The sequence below is a fragment of the Halichoeres trimaculatus genome, unplaced genomic scaffold (genome assembly GCF_033239565.1).
Source record: "Halichoeres trimaculatus isolate MK-OKI-2021-1 unplaced genomic scaffold, fHalTri1.1 fHalTri1_scaffold_10, whole genome shotgun sequence".
NCBI classification, from domain to species: Eukaryota; Metazoa; Chordata; class Actinopteri; order Labriformes; family Labridae; genus Halichoeres; species Halichoeres trimaculatus.
Window position 1 is genome coordinate 6757642 of NW_027437187.1, and position 18701 is coordinate 6776342.

Sequence of the window (18701 nt, forward strand, 5' to 3'; positions counted from 1 at the left end):
AAGCTTTTGTTTATGCTTGTGAACTGGTCTTGACATTGTTAGTTTACTAAAGCCCCATTTCCGCCAAGCAGTCCAGTTTAGAGTTTGGCACAGGTTGGATTGGTTAAGCCTGGTCCTGTTTGCGTTTCCACAGCCAACCGTGCCTCCTCAGGGTGTGTAAGTTGGATAGGGACAGCCACATAAGTAACATAATAGGATGATGCCATAGAAGCACGACACAAGTGTACCCCACTAATAAATCCAAGGAAGAAGGAGAAAAACACGACACAGTAAACAAAGAGCAAATATGGAGGACATTCAAGAATTCTTCTTCTCTGTGATTGGCATGTAGCTCTTTGATACAAAGAAAAATCAAGCTTTGTTTTGAGAAGACTGTGCCGCCAGGAGAAACACAGCAGCCGTCCCATGTTAAATGACCATTCTTTTGACCAATCAACAGACTGCAGTGTTGTAGCTCCACCTTCTGGGATCAGATCAGGGATTAGGTAGTGGAAACGCCATAAAATGCATGCCGTGTCAAGACAAACCCAACTGAACTGCTTGGTATAAACGGGGCATTTGGTACGGGTCGGATCGGTAAAGCCTGATACTGTTTGCGATTCCACAGCCTAAGGGACTTTAGATTTTTGAGAATGAGACGTGAAAATATTTTAACACTGGCTTAAGAATCTTCAGAGTATAAAAAAGTCGTCCTTCACATAAAGACAGAATGAAGTCATCCAAACCTGATTAGTTTAAAACGTGATGGGGTCATTCATGGTCTATTGACAGGATGGTGGTGGTAGGATTGTTTACATGAAGTGGTCGAACCAGATCTCCTCAGGATAGTTTTAGGAAGATTAAAGGAGGAAGAGATAGAAAGAATAGCAACAAAAGAAAAATGAGGATGATTAGTTTAACCACAAACTGGTGTTTCTATATGAAGCTGGTTCATCTCTACGCATTTTCTCTTGTTTTTCCCTGAAGCACCTGAGCCTGCTGCACCCTGTAACACCACCCGTGGAACCAAATGGCAGTCGTGGCAATCATCCCGCCCTTTCAGACGAACCAGCTTGTCACTGGGCTCTGGGTTTTGGCACGCCACAGGTCGCCACTCCAGCCGGCGTCTTCTACGAGCCATTCCCCGCCACGTTGCTCAGATCCTGCAGGCAGACGTGCTCTGGCAGATGGGACACACGGGTTAGACATTTAACCTTGACTTCTCAGATCCACAGAGGGCCAGGAAACTGGGAACCCTTACAGACAGCGCCAGGAAATCTTTGCATGATTCATAAAAAATTCAAGCTTTCTTCTCTGAATATGTGCAGTTATGAATGGTGTGTTCTTTGGCTGTTTTTTCTTCAGTTTTTTCCTCATGTGAACTAACTGAATTTTATCTGATCTCTCTGTGTCCAGGATCTGGTGTGAAGGTGGCGGTGTTTGATACAGGCCTTAGCGAGAAACACCCACATTTTAAGAACGTCAAAGAGAGGACCAACTGGACGAATGAAAAGACTCTGGATGACGGTAAGAAGAGGGAGAAACTGCTGTAACATCATCTTTATTTTGGTTTTTACTGGTCTACCAAAAAGTCTCTGAAAAAATTGCAACTTGTGTAAAATGCTGCTGCCAGGGTTTTAACACGTTAGAAAAACGTCCACATTGCCCCTTTTTTTGTAAAACTCTGCATTGGCTCCCTAATTCTTTTAGACTTGACTTGAAATTTCTTGAATTTTTTGTTAGAGCTCTCCACGGCCTTGCTGCTCCGTACATTGTGGATTTTGTTTACTAGGAACATTAAGGTCCTTAATGCTTCCCTTTTAAATGCTCCTCATATCTCTCATGTGGACCAGAGAGCTTTCTGTTTTTTTTACCCCCAACTCTGAAACTCTTTCTCTCACTCTGGGCATCAGAAAGACAAGCTCTCTGAGAGTTTTGAAAGGCAAACTTAAACCATACCTTTTATAGCTAGCTTTTAATTCAGAATAATTTCTTTTAGCTCCAAACTGTATTATTACCATTGTCAACACTATTACTTTTATTACTTTTTAAAGATGCTATGAGGAGGATCTGTTTTACTCACTCACTTCACTTCCTCGCCACCTTCTGGCCCGAAGTCTCACACACTGTCGTAAATTACTTTTAGCGAGGCGTGTGTTTGTCCTGGAATTAAATGGAGATCGGATCTAAACAGTTTTTCTGGATATAACGTGCGGAGGTAAGGTATTTATTAGTACAGTCGCGTAGCACTACTGTTGAAAATGTAACAACAAGCAAACGTACGGCTATATGTAGTGCTATTGGTAGTGCTATTGTTACAGACATGTCTGTAACGTTAGTGAATCCTGGTTATGTCCTGCCAGTCATCTACCAATCAGAGCTAACGTAACCTCACTCTTCATTTTATTGATAGACTCTCAAGTTTGAACAGACCACTGCAGAATAACTGCTGACTGTGGGTTGGAATGAACATTAGCACAAACAGATTAGCTCCTATGTTAGCCTTAAGCTCGTGCTCTATCTCTCTCCTTTTTATCTTTTTTCTGCTCTTCTGTCCTTTTTCTGTCTGACGGTTAAGCTCAAGCTAAAGACTAATTAGCCCTCGGCTCAAGCTGTATCACTCTGATACACAGGGGATAAACTGTTTGTGATGATGTCGCTAACATATAGCCGGCTACTGCTACGTTTGCTTGATGTCACGTTTCAAATGTAGCGCTACATAACTGTACTGATAAATCCCTTTCCTTAGTGTATTATATCCAGTAAAAAGTTGTCTTGAACAAAAATAAATTGTTCTGATCTGATCTCCATTTTTTGGCATCTTTAGCTGATTTTTTTTTTAGCTTTTATTACAAATTATGTTAATTTTATTGCACTGATTTTATTTTTACCCTCATTTATTTTTAGAACTCTTCTCACAGACTGATATTATCTGTTGTGTCTGTTGATCTATTCAGCACTTTGGCCTGCATATCTAAATGTTTAAAAGCTGCTCTATACACAATGATGAGTTTGAGTTCATTGTCAACACTCCATAAGATTAAAAGCTCTGTGACAGATGATTGGATGATAATGTGTCTCCTCTTTCAGGTCTGGGCCATGGTACCTTTGTAGCTGGAGTGATAGCCAGCATGAGGGAGTGTCAGGGCTTTGCCCCAGACTCAGAGCTGCACATCTTCAGAGTTTTCACCAACAACCAGGTACAGGAAAACAACCACTTCAACTTACCTTCTGCTTGAAGCAGTCAGACTCAGAAAAGAGTGGAAAACTCAGACTCTGTTATGTCTGAGTTGTACTTTCAGTTCTTCTGTTAAAGGTTCTGATTGAAAAGTAGTCGTCAGCTTTTAACCTGACAACAAAATAACCAGGAAATATTTATATTATCTCCCCTGTTACCCCAGGTTTCGTACACCTCATGGTTCCTCGATGCTTTTAACTACGCCATCCTGAAGAAGATTGATGTTCTCAACCTCAGCATTGGGGGACCTGACTTCATGGACCATCCTTTTGTTGATAAGGTGAAAGAGAAATTCAGTGTCAAGAAACAGAGAGGAGTTCAGCTGATGACAGAAAAAAACACTTAAACTACCTTTGTGACACCATAGGTACTGTGTGTTGATGTATTCACTGACAGAACAGATTATTAGACACTCAATGCTAACAGCTGTTTCAGTGGGACATCCTTTATGTCTTTATCATATTACCCACACACTATCCTTCCAGCATGGCTCAGCTGTTTTAACTGCTGAATTACTGGAGAGGTGCACAAACATCAGACCTGTTACATCCTCACTTCAGTTTGTGAATGAGCTGGTTTAAAACAGATCGACTGCCTGTCATCAGAAACAGATTTCATCGGAACAGCCCTGTGATGTTTTTATGAGCTCACATCCCTGGAACAAGGATGCTGAATGTTGAAGTCTCTGATCTCCTAAGTCTTCAGTGAATTACCTCTTAACACAAGTATCTCAACTAGGGATGGAACGGTTCATAAAAACCATGGGGTCAGTTCTTATCATGGTTTTTGGTTCGGTTACACTGTTGTTGTTTCGAACACTTATATTTTTTACCATATACCCTAATAACCCACTATTAACAGATTATTTTTAATCCATTCTGTCAGTTAAGTCATGAAAAAGCTGAATCAATGAGTCTGTTTCCCATCTCAAAAATCATTAAAGCTGAGTGAAACATTGCTAGTTTGAACATTGCCAACTCCTCAGTAAGGAAAGTTACTATTGTCTGTCCCAGAAGTCACTAAAAGTCACTAAATGATGCTGCTGACTAATCTGCATAATAATCCATTGCCATGTAATTGTCATGGACTCTGTAGGAGAGAGAGAAATAATGTGGGAGAGACAGAGAGCAGGTAAAACACAACATCATAAATATCAACCCTCCTCCTTTATCTGGGCTGGAGACCAGCAGAAGTGATTTCATCTGCTGTGAGTGAGGAGGACTGTCTGTCTGTGTTTTGGATAGAGGAGGGACTCGCACACGCTGACCACTGAGGAGATCAAAACACACTTTAACCTCAGATTCTCTAAACTCCAGAAAAGCCACAAGAACTGTTGTCATTAAAGAAACTCTCCAGGGGATCTGAAAAGTCATTAAATGTAGTGACAAAGTCTCTAAGTTGTCAACACTCAGTCGTGGTTTTATCCTCCACTTTCTTACCGCCGTCATCAGAGCTCACACTGAATCTAAAGAGCTCCCAGACAGCAGAACGCCACAACGCCACAGGTACACCCTCTAACTCTGTCTTCTCCTCCATGAGGAAACTGACGTGTTGGGATTTTTGTCATAAATCGTTCCATCCCTAATCTAAATCATCATGTCATTAAGAACAAGAAGAACAGAGTATGATAGAAGCAGCCTGAGTGATGTGAACTAAAGTTCTGCCTGTGAAAGTATTCTTTGCGCCTTGCTGGAGTCTTGTAGAGTCAGCAGTTTGTGTTCAGTGTGACCTTATTCCAGTTGGAGCAGAGAAAATCAATAATAACCAAATGTAAGCCACAGTTTGAGAAAGCTTCTCCTAATGAAAATTCACTTTCTTTTTGTGTTTGTTTGGCAGGTTTGGGAGCTCACTGCCAACAGAGTGATCATGGTTTCTGCTATTGGCAACGATGGACCTCTGTATGGGTATGATAATTACTCTCACTCTATAGTGCAGCAATTTTCAGCTATCAGAAAGATGGTACTTCAGCCCATTTCAGAAACTGAGAGCTTCAATCATCCAAAACTCATTCATCGTGCTTTCACAAGGCCCTTAACAGAGAAAAAAAAGGCTGGTACATCATTTTTTTTAGGTTTTAAAGTCAGTGGGATGAATTAAATGCAACATTTGCGACCATTATATGTCAGCGGTGTCTCATTTCTTGCTATTCTTGGCGCCACATATCCCCAGAACCTGCATAAATAGGTGTGGAATGAAATATCAGTCAGGAGATTTTGTAGTAGCAGTATTTTGGAACGACTTCCTGGCCTACAAAGTTTTATAACCCTTCCAAATGTTCTTTTTGTTAAAAGTAGCACAGAAAGGAAAGAAAGACTTTTTTTCTGTTGTGTCATTGTGTATAAATTGTTCCATTAAGTTTAGCAAATGAAGTAAAGAAAGCTCCTCTGTCTCAGCACTCTGAACAACCCAGCAGACCAGATGGACGTGATCGGGGTCGGAGGGATCGACTTTGAGGACAACATTGCCCGATTTTCCTCCAGAGGCATGACCACCTGGGTGAGCAGCTCTAGAGACACACACAGACACACACTCAGCACCACACAGACACACACATTCCTGTATCCCTAATCAGTTCTGGAGGAGACATCTACCTCAGAGACCGACACTCTGCCACAGGAGTTAGTCAACCGTAGTGTCAGCTCCTGATCCCTCATCCACATCCAATCAACCTTTCTCAGACTCACACACACACTCACACTCACACTTACACACAGTACTCTTTTGATATCAGTCATAGCCCAAAGCAGACGTCTGATAACGGCTCCACTCTCAAATCAAGTCTCGGAGCGGCCTCAGTCACTGTCAGACAGCCACCAGGAGGAATCCCTCTCTAACACACTCAAAGTAGAGATGATCAAACAAATTTCAAAGTCGACTTTCTGAACTTGATTTCTTCCTCATCTCTCACTTCTTTTTTTTAAGTTCAGATATTTCTTTTTTCTTTGTTCTTATCAAAGTGACATTTATTGCTCTAACATTATTCATGCAGGTTGCCCATAAATTTAACAAAAGTTTGAACAGTCACCACAGACTGGCTGCTGTGACGTGAATTTTGTTTGAAAATACTGTTTTATATTTTGAACAACATCTTATCTTATATTATAAGATTTTATCTTAAAGAATCTTGTGATACCTCATGTCTTGAGCAAGGTTATAATAGTTTTGGATTTGTCATTATAGCTTAGTTTTAGTTAGTTTTGACATTTTTTTCCATTACAGTTTAGTTTTAATTAGTTTTAGAGTGGGCATTCTAGTTTTTATTTAGTTTTGATTTTTGCAACAAGGCTTAGTTTAAGTTTAGTTTTAGTTTTAGTATTAGTTTGTTTTAGTTTTTTCTTACCTTATTAACCAGGAGCAGGATTCAAAAAGGTCAGAGTAAATATTTTGTCATACTGTTTATTTTCCAGTCCATCATAGTGCTCACTGCTCAGTCAATGCTGATACTGAACTCTTGTCTGCTGCCTTAAACACAAGAAAATAATATAAACTTAAATAAACAAATATAAACATAAATTATATAAAACAATATAATATGAGCTTTAATAATTAGAAACTTGGACTCTGTAATAATAAAGTACGACTCACATGAAATTAAACTATTACAGATGCTCTGATTCATTGCTCCACTACGTTTCGTAGCAGCACAGCGCACAGCCAGTCAGTGCAGTGAACAAGCCCGTCCTAGCACATCACTATGATGGTGCTGTACGACACTGACAACTGCCGAAAACTGTTGTAAAATTGGTTGGGAAAATGTCGGATAAATTTAAATCCTAAAGGCTATTAACATTGTCAGAAACTATAACTAAGGGAATTTTGTCTATCATTTTAGTTAGTTTCAGTTAGTTTTATGAACGCAAGATACAGTTTTAGTTTACTTATTGTTTATGTTTTCTTTTCTAGTTTTTATTAGTTTGAGTTAATTGCAATGTATTTTAAATTTCAGTTTTTGTTTTTAGTTTCGTTTTAGTTAATTATTACAACCTTGGTCTTGAGTGAGTTTCCTTTAAAAGGGATGAACTGCAGTGTAGTGTGTATTTCTATGCTTTGCCAGGTAGTTTGTGAGTTTCTGTCCTAATTTACCTCTGTATGAATCTACAGGAGCTTCCAGGGGGATACGGCAGAGTCAAGCCTGATATTGTCACCTACGGTTCTGGTGTGCGGGGATCAGGGATGAAGGAGGGATGTCGCTCCCTCTCTGGAACTAGTGTGGCCTCCCCGGTGGTGGCTGGAGCTGTTACTCTCTTAGCCAGGTGAGTTTTATACACGTTACCCTTTTCATCAGGTGCAGGGTTCTGGATGTATTAGTATTTTTCAGTCTTACAGAACTCCAGTTTTAGGGCGCGGTCACATTGGCCATTTGAATTGTGCTGTATTCAGGCATGATTGTCCCCTCGCAGTGCTGTTTCCTCGCTGGAGAGTCCCGCCCTGGTCACACTACTCCAATATGACCCAAACTTCAGGCACACGCATGACCCGCCCAAGTCATTGCGAAGCATCTGTTTACACTAGGTGTGATCTCATCAGAGTCAGCACAATGAGACACAGAGAGCACAACTCTAGAGACTTTTTGACTGTTGACACAATCCTCTACCACCCCGCTATTGTTTAAAATGATTGTTCAGAGAAACGGTTGCAGCGATCATACATCATGGATAACACCTTGTGTCCGTGTGCTTGTGGGATGACTTAAATGCAACATTTGCAACCATCATATGTCAGCAGTGTCTCATTTCTTGCTATTCTTGGCGCCACATATCCCCAGAACCTGCATAAATAGGTGTGTAATGAAATATAAGATCAGAAATACCAAATGTTCTTTTTATTAAAAAGTAGCACAGAAAGGAAGTGATCATACGTCATGGATAACACCTTGTGTCCACGTACTTGTGCTCGTGCATGAAGTAAAACATGCTGAAGCCCACCTCTCTGAAGCGTGCCAAAGCAGAGAAGAGAAACGAGACGAGAAACAGTCACACTGGCCAAACGAACTGGACTTGAGGGTTGAGGTATGCTTTAAGCATGGTACGGTTTGCCAGTGTGACCCCACAGTTGGTCTTAAGAGAATGAAGAAAAAAGCCAGGGTCCAGATGAAGGATGAATTCCCCAACGACCAATTTTTCATCAATAATTCCTGAAAATAGATACCACCTTCCTAGAGGCAAGAAGGTTTCATTTATATTGCACATTTTGGCAACAAAGCAATTGGAAGGGGCACATAATGACAACCGCCAGTCGCATTACAATAAAATACAAAAAATAGCAAAGTCAAAGCTGATGTATCCCACAGGGTCCTCTGAACTCGTACTTCCTTTTCCATCTCTTTAAAGGGGCTGAGAGGAGTTTAAAAGTGATCTTGAAAAAGTCTCCCTTCCTATATATATGCTTGATCATAATCCACACTTTAAAAAATGACTGTACCATATTGAGTTACAGTACGTCAAAGTTTCTATGACAACACCTTACTGGCTGATGAAATTTGGTAGTGTAATGGATTCCTGAACCTGATGATAATTATTCATCCACGATGAGCTTTGTCAGGCAGAGATTTTCACACAGAGAAGTCTCTAAAAGCGTAGGCTGTGTTTCTTAAAAGATGCTGTGAGGAGTTTGAAAGTAATCTTGAAAATCTTCTATCGAGATATATGCCTGATCAACACATCAAAATGAGATTATCAGTGCCAATATAGGTTATTTTGAAATGCTACTTGGTAGCTTCTTCATAGCTTCCCAATCGGGTTGAGCAGACACGTCTACGTCTCTATGACAACACCACGCCAGGTGACGAATTTTAGAAGTGAGAAGAGAGATCTGTGTTTTTCTCTGCTGAAAATGATTTCTGTGATTAATTTTGTAGTGATGGTGGACACTGGAGCCTAACCGTCAGACAGAAAAAGGTTAAAAGAGCAGAAGAAAGATAAACAGGAGAGAGACAGAGCACGAGCTAAAGGTTAATTAGCCTTTAGCTCAGGCTGTATCACTCTATAACACAGGGGTTAAGCTGTTAGTGATACAGTCCATTCCAACCCACATGTAGTTGTGGTTGTGGGTCTGCAGTGGTCTGTTCAAACTTGAGAGTCTATCAATAAAATGAAGAGTGAGGTTACGTTAGCTCTGATTGGTAGATGACTTAATTGTTGTAAACAAATTTCACATTTCGACAGCTTTACGTAACTGTTGATAAATACCTTATCTTGTGCAGTTGTATCCGGAAAAAAATGTCTTGAACAAAAAAAGTGTAAGAAAAAAAACAGGTCTGATCATTCATTTGCTTCAAAACAAACACGCCTTGTCAAGAGTCCCATCTTTGTGACAGTCTGTATGTGGTTCCGGGCCAAAGGTGTCACTGTGAACCACCTCAGACAGACAGTCCTCACAGTCCCTTTAAGGGCTTTACGTCTTTCCCATCCTACACATGTGTACTTTGCATCTTCTTCTTAATCTTTCTCCTTTTTGCATCAAGAACTTTTCATCATCACTCAGAGACTCTGATACATCCTGAGTGGTTTCTCTCTTTAAATGTAGGAAGGTCAGTTTTTAGTCTTCCCACCAAACAGTCCTTCCTCAGTGAACTCTCTTGTACCCTCAGAGGTTGTTTTGAGAATCTTTGAAGCAGTATTAACAGTTTACATTTCTCTCTCATTCCCCTTTTCTATTTATTTTCTGTTCTTTGCTTCATCTAACCACCTTTTTGCAAAGTCATAACCTTCCCTCTCAACTCCCTGTCTTCCTTTGGCATTTCTTGTTTGTTTTACAGAATTATAGTAAGATCAAGAAAGAAAGAAAAAAAGGTCAAATTAGTTTGAATATTTCATCAAAACTCAGTTTGATTGAAGAGGCTCGTTTAATTTATTAGAATTGGTTTAAAGAGATCATAAAACTAAAATTTAAAAGTGAGTTTGCATCCTTTAGAGGGCAGAGTGAGCTGAACAAAACAGGGATGGTTTTGGTCCGGACTTGAAGGTGGTCTGAGTTTTCTTGTCTTACATTGCAAACTGCAGCACAAAGATCAGACACTGGTTCCATTAGAGGCTGAGGACACTGCTGGACTAAAAAAACTTTCTAGATAATAGCTTTGTTTTCTCCATTAAAGGGACTAATATGATTTGAAAATGCAGAGTCATGAAAAAGAGGATAATCAGCCACTGAAATTGTTTACTGATGTTGGGTTTAATGCCCCAGGTAAAAACAAGACTTGTGCTGTTTTCTTTTCTCTTGTAAACACTTTAATAATAGAGGCGCTGAAAATCACATAAGGACTGGGGACTGATAACACCCAACCAGTGAGCTGTTTGAGTGTGTTTCCATCTCTGTGTTTAGTGTCTGAGTGAAGAGTTTTACAGGATTATGTTTGCAGAAATGCAGGAAGACTGTAGATGTTAAAGCAGAATGTGACAGACTGATATTTCAGTTTCACAGAAAAACAAGAGTAGAGCTCTTCTCGGCTCCGGATAAAGCAGACAAAACTTTTATTAAGTTATATCCTGGAGTGAGGTCATAAAAACATCTCCTTTTGTGAGTGATGAGTTGTGAGTTGACTCCCTGATCAGGAGATAGAGTCTCTGTTAAAAACAAACAGTGTTAAAAACCAACTACACAACATTTCATAAAAATGATTCTCATGTAGCTTCTTAATGAAAATTACACAATAAATATTAAAATATTGAAAGTCTAAAAGCAGTTTACTGTGAAAAAAACTTTACAGTAAGAAATCACTTCAGGAGTGAGGCTGCTGTTAGAGCCGGCTTTCAGAGGAAGTCAACATCGGGGGTTTCTTGTCTCTCATTCTGTAATCCGACATGAACAGACGGGTTTATGTGTCCCAGGGGAGGGAGGTGTGTCACAGATTAATGTCAGGTATTATTCTCAGTCTGTCAATATCTGCCTCACACACTGAAAGCCTTCTTGTTATTCTTCCCGGCCACTTTGTGAGCTCGTGTAGCCGAGGTTCACATGAAACTGCTCTTGGTGACATCAGATATTCCCCCCTTCACTCAAAGGTTTTTTACTACAACCAAAGTTAAATCTGGACCCTGACTGTCTTTAGCAAGCAGGCTCCACAAAGCGAGCTCCTGGTAGAGATATCAGGTATTACAAAAGTGGTAATGATCTTTGTGAGCTCAGGTTTCTGCTCCAGGCTCTGTGTGCCTGACTTTAGCTGAGAAGCTCTACAGCTCACAGAGGGCGTTACTGGGAAGGAAGATACTTTACATCAGGGGGCATGTGCTCTATGTGTTAACCATTTTTCTTAGTGATTTCCGTAAAATCAGTTCCTCAGTGGCTCAAACCTCCTCGTTCCATCATCACAGACTGATGAAATCAAAGCTCACCTGTCCCTCAGGTGTCTCTGATCCCAGATGATCAGTGGTCAGTTTTCTGTAGTGTTATGTGCTGTGTAAACATCAGCAAACTCTGCTTCAGACCAAGGAAAGTGTTCTCCACTAGGGGGCAATATGGGGGAAATATATAAGGGTGTTTTAGTGTCAGGATCAGAATTTTATTGGGATTGTTTTTCATTTTCAGACTATTCAGAATAGAATACAGTAGAATAGATGGAAAATAGAATAATAATTAAAATATAGTATTTAAAAAAAATGACCTCAAACAACATTTTTAGAGCCAAATATTTCTGATCCCGCATTCTGTAATATTTTATGCCCCAGTTTTTGTTTTTTTCTGCTCCATTTCCTTACTTTTGTCTGGTGTTGTGCCTTTTGAGCCCTCACATTTTACCATCCTGATAAATCCATTAATTTAAAGACCTCAGCTGTTAGACCTCTGCACATTTGGTCCGTTTTTCTTTTGTCCGAAACTTCCGCACGTTAAAAATAAACTGCAGCCCATGTCAATCATGTTTGCACACTTGCTCCGAAACTTTTGTCCGTCATATTTTCGGAACAGGTTCAATTTTTTGCATTTTTCGCAGCCGTCCTGCTTGTTTCCTGGGTAGTTTGACAATTCAGGGGCGCTTTAGGCTCACATTCCTCACGCTCCCATTTGTTGACGTGTTTTCTCTACACATTTTGTGCAATGTTTAGATTATGAATGAAAACTTGTGTATGTTGGTGTGTAGGGATAGGTACTTTTCACATTTGAAACGATACAGTACCAGTACTCAACGGTACCAATTTTTGGTACTTTTTTTGTGTTTATGTGGGGAAAAGTATCACTTTGTTTAATACTAAAATATATAAAATTTTCAGTTTTACATGTTTATTCTTCAGTTTATAACTGTGTAATGCTGTGTTAATGTCCAGCATTGAAAATCACCACGCATTTAGGTACCTAACATGGTACCTTTTGATTGTATGTGAATTGGTACCTGGTACTTTTGACAGAATTCGGTCAGTACCTAAAAAATTACCTAAGTCTGTACCCATCCCTATTTGTGTGTGACGGTGTGTCTTTGTGCCTGTGTGTGTGCACACCGCACATACCTCAACAGGATCAGGATCAATTGCTTGATCACTGCTTGATGATTCCATTTTTCTCGTACTGCAAATTTTTGCAATAATACAAAATAAAAGCATCAGATTCAGTGTGCAAGGTGTCAGTGCGTGACTTTTTTTTTTTCGGATTACGGGATCTAAAAAACGCATCCGAAAAAAAAAGGGACTCAGTGTGCAAAGACCTTGAGGGGTGTTGAGTTTCTTCAGAATGTGCAGAGCATTAGCTTTATGGTTCAAAGTGACTCTCTGAACAAATCTGGTGGGGATGAGGCAATAACTAGCATATGCATAGTAATTTAGCCATACCCCCAGGAGTATGACACCTACACACACACACACACACTCACACGCACACACCAGCACACCCTTTCTTGTTTTTTTTTGCACTGTTGTGGCTGAAACTAACAGAAAAAAAAATGAACTAACCCCCTCCTCTGTCCTCCAGCACCGTGCTGAACAGGGAGCTGGTCAATCCTGCGTCCATGAAGCAGGCTCTCATCGCCTCAGCCCGTCGGCTGCCAGGAGTCAACATGTTCGAGCAGGGCCATGGGAAGCTGGACCTGATCCGAGCCTACCAGATCCTCAACAGTTACAGACCCCAGGCCAGGTAAGCATCGTTTTTCAGTGAGAGCTCCTGAATGAGCTCCGAGGCAAACAGCCAGGCTGGCTGATTGTGCTGGGACTTGGAAGTCTCCAAAATAGTTTGTGCACGTGTCGACTCATAAATGAAACTTACGTAACCTGCAACGAGACTAAGCCAGTTCTGCAGCTCTCTGTCTGCACGAGGAGAACAAAGAGATCAAAAGGTAGAATCACAGTCATCAGTTAGAGGAGCACTTCACTGAAAACCTCTCTGAGTGTCAGACACTCTCCATCTGCAGGCGAACAATGTGGCTCTAACAGCAGAGCATCAAATGGAGAGGTAGATTTTTCAGAGCCAGAGGTTTGAGAAATGCACAGGAACATGGTTTCATTTAAGAAATTAACGGCTGAATGTCCAATCTGCAGAAACTCAGATTTACTGACCCAAGGTGACCAACGTGGCTCATACCCTTCAGGAAATATCTTTAAAGAAACACTGCTTCACTGTTTAATCCAGTGTTTGTTTGAAGTCTATCTCAGCCTGTTCAAAGCTGCAGTAAGTAGTGTTAGCTGTTTGTTAGCAGCCAGCTAAGGATCTTGTGTCTAAAGCACAGCCTAAGCTCTCGGGTTCCAGTTCTTTGTATCAAAGGATTAAAGCAGCTTTACGCTAATCAAGGTCCTGAGTTTAAAAAAAAGTTGTGTCAAGCTCCCACAGCTGAAATCCTGATGTGGCTGTTTCGACATGATAAGTAAGGGCTGCAGTTATACTCTGATGTGTTTTAGGTCATACAGTAAGGAGTCATGGCCTTTATGGTCACGCTTTGAACCACTAGTCTTAACTAAATCCTGTTCCTCCTAAACATCAGCAGCCTCAGACAAACACATATTCTCAAAATGCAGATATACGTAGCCCAGACAGACCTAAAGAGAGTCAGTGAACAGATTCACCCAACGCTGCTGTTATGAGCTGACTGCAAACTTAGAGATATGATACGATAAAATACTGAGACTTAAACCTCATCCTACAAGAAGAACTTTACAGAATTATAGTAGCAAGGCAGTATAGTGGTGCCTCGACTTACAAGTTTAATTTGTGCTGTGACAGAGCTCGTTACTCAAACTACCCATGTGTCAAATCAATTTTCTCCTTTGGGATGAATTTAATGCCATAAATCTGTTCCAGGTTCCTCAAAAAAGCTGCATTTTTTTTTGTTACACATCCTTAAAAAAATGTACTAATTAATAATGAATATTATATAAAAACACAGTACAGCAGAATGTACTGCAGTTAACTGGTTTTATTTGGTATAATGTTCAGTATTTACCTTGGAGATCAGACGACTTTGGAATGCTGATGGTAGGGACAGGAATTCGAATACTCTAAATATCTGATAAACAAATATTCAGATGCTTGAAGATTATTTTTATGTTAACCGTAAAGAAAAATAGGGTCGGTTGAACACAGACCTTCCATACAGTAATTTAAGTCTTTACATCCATCTTTTCCACTCTCCTATATGTTGTTCTCTGTGGCGGTGGCTTGTACTCCAGCTCAACAAACGCCATCAGCTCTCTGGAGCTTTCCCCATCCATAAAACTTAAAGGGAGCATATCTCCACTTAGTATTTTGGTTAGTAACTGGCTAATCTACTCTGCCCTGGTTTTGTCACAACAACATGCTATTAGAGTGAGAGAAAAAAAACAGAAATCGATATATCAGGATTTTTTGTTTGACAACATTAAAATCAGGATTCTTTGTCAATTTTTTATTTTTATTTTTTATTTTTTAAAATTCAAATTCTTCATTTCAGTCTTTGGAATTGGATTAGAAAAAAGTTACTACTTTTCTCATGTGATGTGCATTTTATGGGAAAATATGGCTCCTGATATAGTCTGTAGACACTTTCATCATCATTTAACCTTTTACATGGTCTGGTGATAAAAAAGCAAACTAAAAATCACAAAAACTGTAAATATTGAAGAATTGCAATTGAAATTAAAACGCCCCCCAAAAATTGTAAAAGAATCAAATTGTGAGAATAGCATATCATCCCAGCCCTACATGCAAACAGGATTAGCAATTGACGTAATGCAATTGTGCCTGTTTTCTGCCTCTGCTGTTTTCTTCTTGTGCTTTGAGAGCATGTGGTTAAATATCTAACTAGTTATTCTATAGCATGCTATTTCAACGCCCATGTCTGTCACAGCACATTAACTTCATGGTTTTTCATCAAAATACTTCCTGACATCCCTTTTTTTGGCTGGCGTGTTGCAGGTGTAGCAGACGGTTAAGTATTTGTCATGCTTTCGCACATGTTCCTGCAGTCGTTTTTGCTAAAATCTGTCTGGATGTGCTGAAGCCATGGCAGAGGCTGAAGGTACTAGGCAGGACGCTGTATGTGTCCAAGTCATCCATCCTGATGGATGGAGGTTTTATCTGGAGGTGTTTTAGATAAAAACCTGTCCAGTGTTTCATCCTCCTTTTCACATTGTTTATAAATTAGGGTTAGGGTTAGGGACTTAGGGACGTGTCAATAAATGTGCCATAGCACATCCAGTTGCATTTTTTTCAGTGCACCTCTTTTGAATAAATAGACAGTTCTAACTATTCTATAGTTCAAGCACAAATGAGGGCACAGCATTCATGCTTCCACTGCAAGCTAACGTCTTAAAGTGGATGAGTGAGACACGGGATACTCTCAACTCAAAGTAAGAAACTGAACACTTTCAAAAAGGAGGAGGGGGAGTTCTTTGGTTAGCAGGCGTGTAGATCCCCCTGGCTCTGTGTCCTTCTTCATCTGCGTTTTAAATCCTTGATGCCTTTCTGAACAGGTTGTGAGGACACAGCACTACTCAGGTCTTTTCTGATTAGCTCCTTAATCCTGATGATTGCTCTCAGACATAAATAAATTGGGCTCAGAGTTGCCTTCAACACCCTGTGACAGTTTTTAACTATACTTCTTCCTCCCGGTGTCTCTCCAGCCTCTCTCCCAGCTACATCGACCTCACAGAGTGTCCCTACATGTGGCCTTACTGCTCTCAGCCCATCTACTATGGAGGAATGCCCACCATCGTCAACGTGACCATTCTCAACGGCATGGGTGTCACTGGCAGGATCGTCGACAAGGTGGGCTCTGAGGAAATATATGAACCAGGAGAATTTACAGTTTTCATAGACTACTTTAAACTTTCTAGATTTCTTCTTGAGGTTTTGCAGAGGTTGAATGAAGGACAGGTTTGATCCTGTGCTCACCTGAGTTTTCCTAACTGTTTCTCTCTCCTCCTCAGCCCATCTGGCAGCCCTACCTCCCACAGAACGGGGACCACATTGACGTGGCTGTGTCCTACTCACCGGTGCTGTGGCCGTGGGCCGGCTACCTGGCTGTGTCCATCTCTGTGGCCAAGAAGGCTGCATCATGGGAAGGGATAGCTCAAGGTCATGTGATGGTCACAGTGGCGTCGCCTGCTGAGAATGACGTGAGTGTCTGCATGGACGACTTAACTCTGTCTTCTAAATAATCTGCAGCTTTTTCCAGAGTAGCCATGTTTCTCTCGTGACCACTCAGCTTCTTGACATCTCATTCTTCTTACAGTCTGAAGTAGGCGGTGAGCTGACCTCCACGGTCAAACTCCCGATCAAAGTGAAGATTGTGCCGACACCCCCGCGCAGTAAGAGGGTCCTGTGGGATCAGTACCACAACCTGCGCTACCCACCGGGCTACTTCCCCAGGGACAACCTGCGTATGAAAAACGACCCACTGGACTGGTGTGTGTCTCTGAATGTTCACCTGATGCTTGAAGCTCTTCTGAACTCCTTTTTGTGTCTGATGTCTGTCCCCTGACATGTGATGTCATGTTTCCAGGAATGGAGATCACATCCACACGAACTTCAGAGACATGTACCAACACCTGAGGAGTATGGGATACTTTGTCGAGGTGCTCGGTGCACCCATTACCTGCTTTGATGCCAGCCAGTACGGTAAGAGCTCACAGTAGAAAATTAAACCCGTAAATCCACATCTGATTTGTGCAAACCACCAAATGCCAAAGAGTAGATGTGTCCTAAACTATAAATCTGAATTCAGAGGTTCATTTGATGAAAAAAGCTCAGAGTAGGAGAACACTGTGAGTGTGAGACATCCAGCAGCAGGAGGAGGAGATTGGTCACCAATGGGATCCCACATCCAAATTTTGTCTGTTTGTAGTCAGCAGCTGAGTCACTTTAACATTATATTCACCTGATTCAAACAGTAAACAGTTTTTTCAAGGTGTATAATCAAAAAGTTAAAATGTTAAAGATGCTATGAGGAGGGTCTGTTTTAAACGGACTGCCTCGCCATGTTCTCCTGGAGTCTCACGCACACTGTCATAAAGATGTGACTTTTAACCAGGCGTGCGTTTTTTCAAACAAGTTTTCTTTGTTCAAGACAAATTTTTAGTAGACAAAACCTGAAGAGTTAAGGTATTTATCAGTACAGTTGCGTAGTGCTGTTGTTTTGAAACGTGACATCAAGCAAACATTGTAAGTCTGTGTCATCAGTAGTCGACTATATGTAGTGCTATTGGCAGCCCGCTGCTTGGACATGTCCATGGGCTAACATGTTGACAAGCAAACTGTCTCATAATGTAGTTCAGTAGCTGTCCATATGTAGCTCTGACATAGGTGAATCCTTGTCATGTCCTGCCAGTCATCTACCAATCAGAGCTAACGTAACCTCACTCTTCATTTTATTGATAGACTCTCAAGTTTGAACAGACCACTGCAGAATAACTGCTGACTGAGGTTTGGAGTCAACATTAGCACAAACAGCTTAGCTCCTGTGCTAGCTTTTAGCTTGTGCTGTATCTCTTTCCTGTTAATCTTTCTTCTGCTCTGCTGTCCTTTTTCTGTCTGACAGTTAGGCTCCAGTGTCCACCATCACTACAAAATTAATCACAGAAATCATTTTCAGCAGAGAAAAACACAGATCTCCCTTCTCACTACTGAACTTTGTCAGCTGGTGTGGTGTTGTTATGCCATACATCAATCCAGTCCTGCTCGACCTGATTGTGAAGCTACTAAGTAGCATTTCCAAATAACCTATATTTATGCTGATAATCTAATTTCAAAGTGTCCATCAGGCATATATCTGAAAGAGATCTTGAAAAGATCTCCCTTCTAAAATCCTCACAGCATCTTTAAAAAACACAGCCTACACTTTTGGAGGCTTCTCCGTGTGAAAATCCCTGCCTGAAAAAGCTCATTGGGGATAAATAATAATCATCAGGTTCAGGAATTCATTAAAACATGTTTGCATATTCAGTGTTAATGACATTTTGTTCTATAGATAGTGTGATCTCACCTCATCAGTTCATTTCACTGAGCTGTAAATATTATCTGTGGAGTTAATTGTCTGGTCTTTTCTCATTCATGAACATCAATCTGATCTGATTCTGTTCAGTTTGTTTATGTT

At 40.6% G+C, this 18701-nt stretch overlaps 1 protein-coding gene across 1 annotated transcript in view; it reads left to right on the top strand.

Annotated features, from left to right (window-relative positions):
* The window catches only part of mbtps1 (membrane-bound transcription factor peptidase, site 1), a 49277-nt gene that overhangs the window by 21307 nt on the left and 9269 nt on the right, over positions 1-18701 (top strand). Inside the window, exons 4-15 of the mRNA XM_074678167.1 lie at positions 967-1179; positions 1396-1506; positions 3070-3179; positions 3381-3497; positions 5054-5121; positions 5611-5713; positions 7319-7470; positions 13112-13273; positions 16231-16375; positions 16537-16725; positions 16842-17014; positions 17112-17227. Of these exons, the coding sequence (XP_074534268.1) occupies positions 967-1179; positions 1396-1506; positions 3070-3179; positions 3381-3497; positions 5054-5121; positions 5611-5713; positions 7319-7470; positions 13112-13273; positions 16231-16375; positions 16537-16725; positions 16842-17014; positions 17112-17227 (1659 nt within the window). The remainder of the gene's footprint in view (positions 1-966; positions 1180-1395; positions 1507-3069; positions 3180-3380; positions 3498-5053; positions 5122-5610; positions 5714-7318; positions 7471-13111; positions 13274-16230; positions 16376-16536; positions 16726-16841; positions 17015-17111; positions 17228-18701) is intronic.